Here is a 7,051-nt window from a genome sequence, read left to right on the forward strand (position 1 = left end):
GTTCATCAGTGGATGAATGGGATAAACAAATTGTGGTATGCAGTTGAAGAATAATACCTCATTTCAAGACTTAATATAAAGCCAGTATTTGTGAAATGTAGATATACAGATCAATGGAAACAGAGTACAAAGTGAACTTACCCATAAATGGTTAATTGATTTTTACAAAGGTACCAAAGCAATTTAATGGAGAAAGATGTTCTTTCAAACAATGATGCTGGGAAAACCGGATATCCATTTGGGAAAAAAAAATTAACATTGACCTTATATACATCATACAAAAAATAATAACAACAACATAAATTCAAGCACAGCCATAAATAAACAACCATAGCACTTCTAGAAGAAAATACAGCAGAAAATTTTGTAAAATTTGGGGAGACAGGCCAAAAAAAACCTTTGGAACTTAGAAATTGGGCTGTATCAAATTTAAAAACCTTTACTCTGTTGAAAGAACACCATTAAGAAAAATGAAACAACGAGTCACAGAATGGAGGAAAATATATGTGATACTTCTATATGACAAAATAGACAATAGGAAAGCAAACGACTCAATTTAAAAACTGGCAAATATTTGAACAGATCCTGCCAGAAAAATTAAAATTAAATACGTAGTTCACCTTTGTGGTTCACATTGTATTTCTATTGCACTTTATAGTTCTACAGCACTTGAAAGCATAGGATTCAAAAAGCATAAAAATAAAACAACTGGCTCCTTAAGCAGCATTAAATTGAGTCTCCTCAACTAACAACAGGATAAACTGAATATCGATCCTGTTATGGGCAGGATCTGAGAAAACATATTGTAAACACATGCAGTTTAAGAAAATTATGTTATGTCAGTTAGATATGTAATATATCATCATTCTGCAGACTTACAACCTATAAGTGATTCAAGGAGAATTTTAACCACACTTAAGGAGGCTAAAAAGAAAAAAAAAAATCCCAAAGTCACAAATCAGCTTACAACATAGCTCCTTACATTGTCTCCTAACAATGAACATGTTCTTGATTTTAAAGTATACATATTCTTTTGCTCTCTTCTATTTTCACTGTCTTTTTTTGGAAGTGTGGATGGGAGATAAATTCTAAATCTGGTTCATATCCATGACCTTGCCTTGCCTTGCCTTAAATTTGGACTCAATTCCTTTCTCCATGGCTTTACCAGTTACAGTCCCAATCCCACTCAGCCTTTGCTTTGGGCCTAGGCAATTTTCAGATTCTTTACCCTATGAATATCGCTAAAATAATTAAAGTGGTAAAAGGATGATGAAATATAGTGCACTATAAACCACTAATTACCAATAATGTTTGAAACATGGGACAATTTTCAGGAAATATTAAAGGCATATCAGGTTCTATAAATATCTCAGTAGAAAGAAAGATATAGATATCACATGGGGGTTACATAGTATTTTAGCGGGAGATTCAGTTATAATAAATGCGTGAATTGGGGTTTGGCTGTTCTAACAAAATATCAGCCCTATTAAATCCAATTTAACATGAGAAATTAGGGTTGCTATTTATTCCTACTTTATCCTTGAAATCCTATATCATGTGCGTAACAGGAAAGTTTCACAGTTCCAAACACTGTATTTGTACAATGAGTAAGATAAAGAGTGTATAAATGCCAGGAGAAATGTGCACTATGTTGGTGAAAACATTATTATATAGATTTTAATATTAAAATTTCTTAAGCACATAGGAGCATTCACTGTGCAAAGCAGAGTAATTTTAGAAATAGAATAGATTAAGATAATAAAGTATCTTTTTCTAGGTCTGACTTGTATTTATAGCTAGAAAAGTAGAGGATTCGTAGTGTGATATCCTATATACAAATGGCATTACATTTGAACATACAATAATTTGAGGAAATTCTCAAGAAAAGATTCCAAAGTTAGAAAATAAGGTAGTCTTTTCATAAAAGCAATATGAAACTTCATGAATTAAGCAACAGTTGAAAGGCAGTACTCTAAAAACTTACTACTTGTTAAATGGGCAGAATTTAGATTCACAATATTTCAAATGAGATTAAGAAAATGTGACTCACTAATGCTGAAACTAGTCGGCTTTTGAGAAACATACAAAGAGCAATGTCTAGATACAATGAACCATTCATTGATAACAAGTGATATAGAGCATAAAGAAAAAGTTCTTAGAAACTCTTTATCACGGTAATAACCCTTGATCATATGATTTCTCCGGTATAGAGAGCAGGTAATAGAAATGGAACACTTACTTGTTTTGCATAAAAATTGTGATTTATTCTAACAGGGAAGCATAAAATGAAATTAGAAGTATGTAGGTGAACTTTTAAGTTGTTGAAATGGTCAAGGTATGATTGTAAAGTCCTAATATGGATTGATAGAATCAATCTCATTTACTCCTCGAATACTTGAGTATTTTCCATGAACAAGACACTTTGCAAGGTGGATTATACCAAGTATGTAAGTATGACTTCTGCTCTAAAATGCAATAGTGCAGAAAGTAAAGAAATAAAAATCCTTTGAATTATATTGAACAACAGAACTGGGAAAGGCTGACATACTGGCAATGATGATAGATAAGATGAAGCAGAACATGAGCCTGTTTGCCATCAGATCTTACTCTTCTCCTTTTGGCACTGGAAAATTGGTAATCTGATCCCATAAACTGTGTTTTCAGATCTTTTATCAGCTGGCTTTCTGTTGGGCTCCACAGAATGAAGGATAGAAGGGTGAAAGAAGAGGGGAAACAGACTATGTGTTGTCTATCTCAGCCTTAGGCATCATCTCATCCTGGTCATCAGGCCATGTGTGCATCTCTCTCAAGGCACCAGCTTCCAATCACTTGACTCTGGCCCCTGAGTTCTCATAACATTACCTTACGTCTCTTTGTCAATGTCTAGAGATGGTAGCAACATCCTATTGCTATTGCTCATCCTGTTATTGCTTGTCTGTGGACTGTCTCACCACAGTTTTCTATTCATTGTCTCTGCCTTTCCATCACCAGTGTAACGACTTATATACACTAAATTCTATTTTATACATTTTGAGTGTCTTCTGTCTTTCTGTCTAGACTCTGAGGATAAAAAACACCACCAGGGGCTCACTGGGTATCAGTGAAAATGCTTTACTGGTATTGTATACAATTCCTTTTATGGTATTATATACATTCCTTAAGAAACAGATAATATTAGTAGTATCATTTGGCAAAGGAGGAAATTTAAAGTGGTTTAAATATTTTCACAAGGTCACACAACTATAAGTAGAAGGGCTAGAATTTAAATCCAGGCCATCTGACTCTAAAACTAATGCTCTAATGCACTAAAATACTAGGTCAAATCAACCTCATTACCCGCCATGTGGGAAACATCCAATAGGGATGAGAGTCTAAGCTGTCCAAATCACCAAAAGATGAATCTGGTTCAAACAGTTATTAATATCCAAGGGATTAGGGCAAGACATCATGGTTGCCATTCATTTAGATATTATGTACCAAGAAATTAATGATCTTGGTGCCTGGAAATAGCAGATTAACAACAACCGAATAGATAAAAATCCTGACTTCATGGAGCTTACAAACTATTAGAGGGTGAAAGATAATAGATGAATGAATGGTATTTGCTAGCAATAAATCCTATGATAAGAAAATAAAGAAAGGAAGATGTATGAGAAAACTCAGGATAAGTTTTGGAATTTTAAATAGGGAAGTTCTGTATTTTCTTAGATGCTCCCAAATATCTCCTTTCCTCTCTTTTGGTCCACACTCCACCTTTCAGGACTGCCTCGACTCTTTTAGACATGGATGAAATACTATGCTACAGCGGACGGGACATGGCTTAATGAATGGCCACCCAGGGCTGGCCACCATGACATGGAAGTTCAAGAGATCCCCATGAAGGTTCCCCATCATGTGTTCCCCATTATGTGACCTCATAGGAAGCAGGAGGCCCTCTATTATCTCTCCAGTGAACTACTTTGATGTAAAATTCCTACTTCGATGTTTTTTTTTTTTTTTTAAAGAACTCAGCTTTTTATTGAACGTGCTACTAAAGAGGTTTAGTCAAAAAGACCAAAGCCCATGTCATCATCAGACTCTTCAGATTCTTCTTTCTTTGTTTCCACTTTCTTCTCCTCAGCTGGGGCAGCAGTGATGGAGGGGGCAGGACCTCGTGCTGGTGTAGCATCAGCTGCTGGGGCAGGTCCACCTGCCCCCACATTGCAGATGAGGCTCCCGATGTTGACATTGGCCAAAGCCTTTGCAAACAAGCCTGGCCAGAAAGGTTCAACATTTACACCGGCTGCTTTAACGAGGGCATTGATCTTATCCTCCGTGACCGTCACCTCATCGTTGTGCAGGATGAGGGCCAAGTAGATGCAGGCGAGCTCCGAGACGGAGGCCATGGTGCGGGCAAGGGCTAGGCAGGGTCTGCCGGGCGCGGTGCTAGTCGCCGGATGAAGACAGGGCCTCACCCCAACGTGGCCTTAGCTTCCTCGGAAGGACCGAGCACCTTAGCGGAAGCTGAAGAAAAGGAAGCTATTTCAAAGTTTTAAAAGCATTTTATCCTAAGTGTCCATCATCGGATGAATGGATAAAGAAGATGTGGCACATATATACAATGCAATATTACTCAGCCATAAAAAGAAATGAAATTGAGTTATTTGTAGTGAGGTGGATGGACCTAGAGTCTGTCATACAGAGTGAAGTAAGTCAGAAAGAGAAAGACAAATACCTTATGCTAACACATATATATGGAATCTAAAAAAAAAAATGTCATGAAGAACCTAGGGGTAAGACAGGAATAAAGACACAGACCTACTAGAGAATGCACTTGAGGACATGGGGAGGGGGAAGGGTAAGCTGTGACAAAGCGAGAGAGTGGCATGGACGTATATACACTACCAACATAAAACAGATAGCTAGTGGGAAGCAGCCGCATGGCACAGGGAGATCAGCTCGGTGCTTTGTGACCACCTAGAGGGGTGGGATAGGGAGGATGGGAGGGAGGGAGACACAAGAGGGAAGAGATATGGGAACATATGTATATGTATAACTGATTCACTTTGTTATAAAGCAGAAACTCACACACCATTGTAAAGCAATTAAACTCCAATAAAGATGTAAAAAATAAATAAATAAAATAAAAGCATTTTATGTGCCTCTTGTATCTCTTTGTGTCTCTTGATAAACAGGTACTCGGGTAGTAATGCATGGCATTAACTTGCTTGGCATCCTTCCTTGCTTCATTCCCATGTTTCTCTCATCCTCATCTTGGGGTGTTCCTCTCAAGTAAAGTATCAGCACCTAAATCCTTTCCACAGACTCTACTTAAAGAAACTGAGATTACTTTATTTTATAATTAGAAATTTGGAGGGAGGCAGCTAGTAAGCAATAGATTTGTGCCTTGGGTATATCACAGACACCATCTCTGATTCTACCTCAGCCTTTTCCTTGGTCCAAGGGAAGGCTGCTGAAGCTCCTCTCACTTCATTTCAATTTGTGGCAGGAAGAAGGAAGGGGAAAGGAGAAACACTAGCTGAATCTCCCTTTTCATCATAAAAGAGTTTCCCCAGAAACCCCGACACCACAATGCCATTGAACATCTCATTGAGTCAGGTGAGACTTGGAAAGTGAGTATTTAGTGGCTCTAGTCTTTTTAGTGAAAGTGTATATGAAGGAAGGGATCTAGGAATGGTGTGGACTGGCCAGGAGGTAGAGTTTATCACATTCATTAAGAGGAGTTCCAACAGGAGAGAACAAAGGGAATGCTACTGAGGCAATATTTGAGAAACATAATGCCTGGGATCATCCATAATTCAGTACAGACATGAATCATCAGATTGAAATTGGCCACTTATTTCTAAGCAAACTGATTAAGGAATTCATATCTTGTTAAAAGTTAAATTGTTCCTCATAAAACACAAAGAAAAAGTGTTAAAAGCAACCATAAACAAAAGATGAGTTACTTAAGAATGGAACAATTAGACTGACAGTATTCAACGGCAAGGAAAGAGGCTCAAAGACAACGAAAACTTATCTTAAAAGTGCTAAGAGATGCCATATACATGTGTCAGCATTGGAATCTAAGAAAAAAAAAAAAAGGTCATGGGGCTTCCCTGGTGGCGCCGTGGTTGAGAGTCCGCCTGTCGATGCAGGGGACACGGGTTCGTGCCCCGGTCCGGGAGGATCCCACATGCCGCGGAGCGGCTGGACCCGTGAGCCATGGCCGCTGGGCCTGCGCGTCCGGAGCCTGTGCTCCGCGGCGGGAGAGGCCACAACAGTGAGAGGCCCGTGTACCGCAAAAAAAAAAAAAAAAAGTCATTTATTTTTAACATAAAGAAACAAACTTAGTAGAAATATTTACAAAAAATCAGTAATATTTTAGTGCACTTAGATAGACATAAAATACAGCTCAAACATTTCTGAAATGCAAAGTATTATAAAAAATAAAAACAGAAGGCTACATATACTGCTATGCTGAGCTTTAGTTTGTGTGTTTATTCAACGTTGGTTTTGCCATAAAATTTTTAATTTACCCTAGAAGTGTATGGGCAAAAATGATAAATGTTGACAGCTTCAAGCTTCTATTTCCATTGGTAGAAACATACATCTTATTTGGATATAATTACAATTTATGTGTGCTCCCAAGCCAAGTACATTTCTGCTCTGTAGATTTCTTAATTTAGTGTGAATATTATTTTTATCATAAAGCTTTGCTCCACCAAAATTGGTTGAAATAGTTGTATCATTCATGTTGATTTTAACTGAAATTCCAATTAACATGTTAGATGTTTTACTTTTAACAAAATTAATTTCCAGGGCTGTATTTTCTCTCAATTAATGGGCAACAAAAAGAAGCAGTTGATGACAGTAATTTTTTTTAACTGGAAAAATTTAACTATTTTCGAAGTTCTTCGTGTACAAATAGAGACAAGACATTAACATCTATCACTTCATTTTTCACGGTATATAAGAAAACAAGAATTAAGTCAATAGGTCAATTAATATAGGAGTCATTTGCTTTATATGAAAAGTCATGCTTTATAGAAAAGACATATAAATACATAAG

At 37.1% G+C, this 7,051-nt stretch overlaps 1 protein-coding gene across 1 annotated transcript; it reads right to left on the bottom strand.

Moving 5' to 3' along the window:
• Positions 1-3,984: 3,984 nt before the first annotated feature.
• Positions 3,985-4,436, bottom strand: LOC101279876 (60S acidic ribosomal protein P1-like). Its single transcript, XM_004265484.4, has one exon. The coding sequence runs from the start codon at positions 4,383-4,385 to the stop codon at positions 4,041-4,043; it is 345 nt and encodes a 114-aa protein (XP_004265532.1). The 5' UTR covers positions 4,386-4,436; the 3' UTR covers positions 3,985-4,040.
• Positions 4,437-7,051: the final 2,615 nt, after the last annotated feature.

The sequence above is a fragment of the Orcinus orca genome, chromosome 9, assembly GCF_937001465.1.
Source record: "Orcinus orca chromosome 9, mOrcOrc1.1, whole genome shotgun sequence".
NCBI classification, from domain to species: Eukaryota; Metazoa; Chordata; class Mammalia; order Artiodactyla; family Delphinidae; genus Orcinus; species Orcinus orca.

What these genes read in the sequence shown, in the direction of transcription:
- LOC101279876 (XM_004265484.4), bottom strand. Translation starts at nt 4,385, where the DNA reads ATGGCCTCCGTCTCGGAGCTCGCCTGCATCTACTTGGCCCTCATCCTG.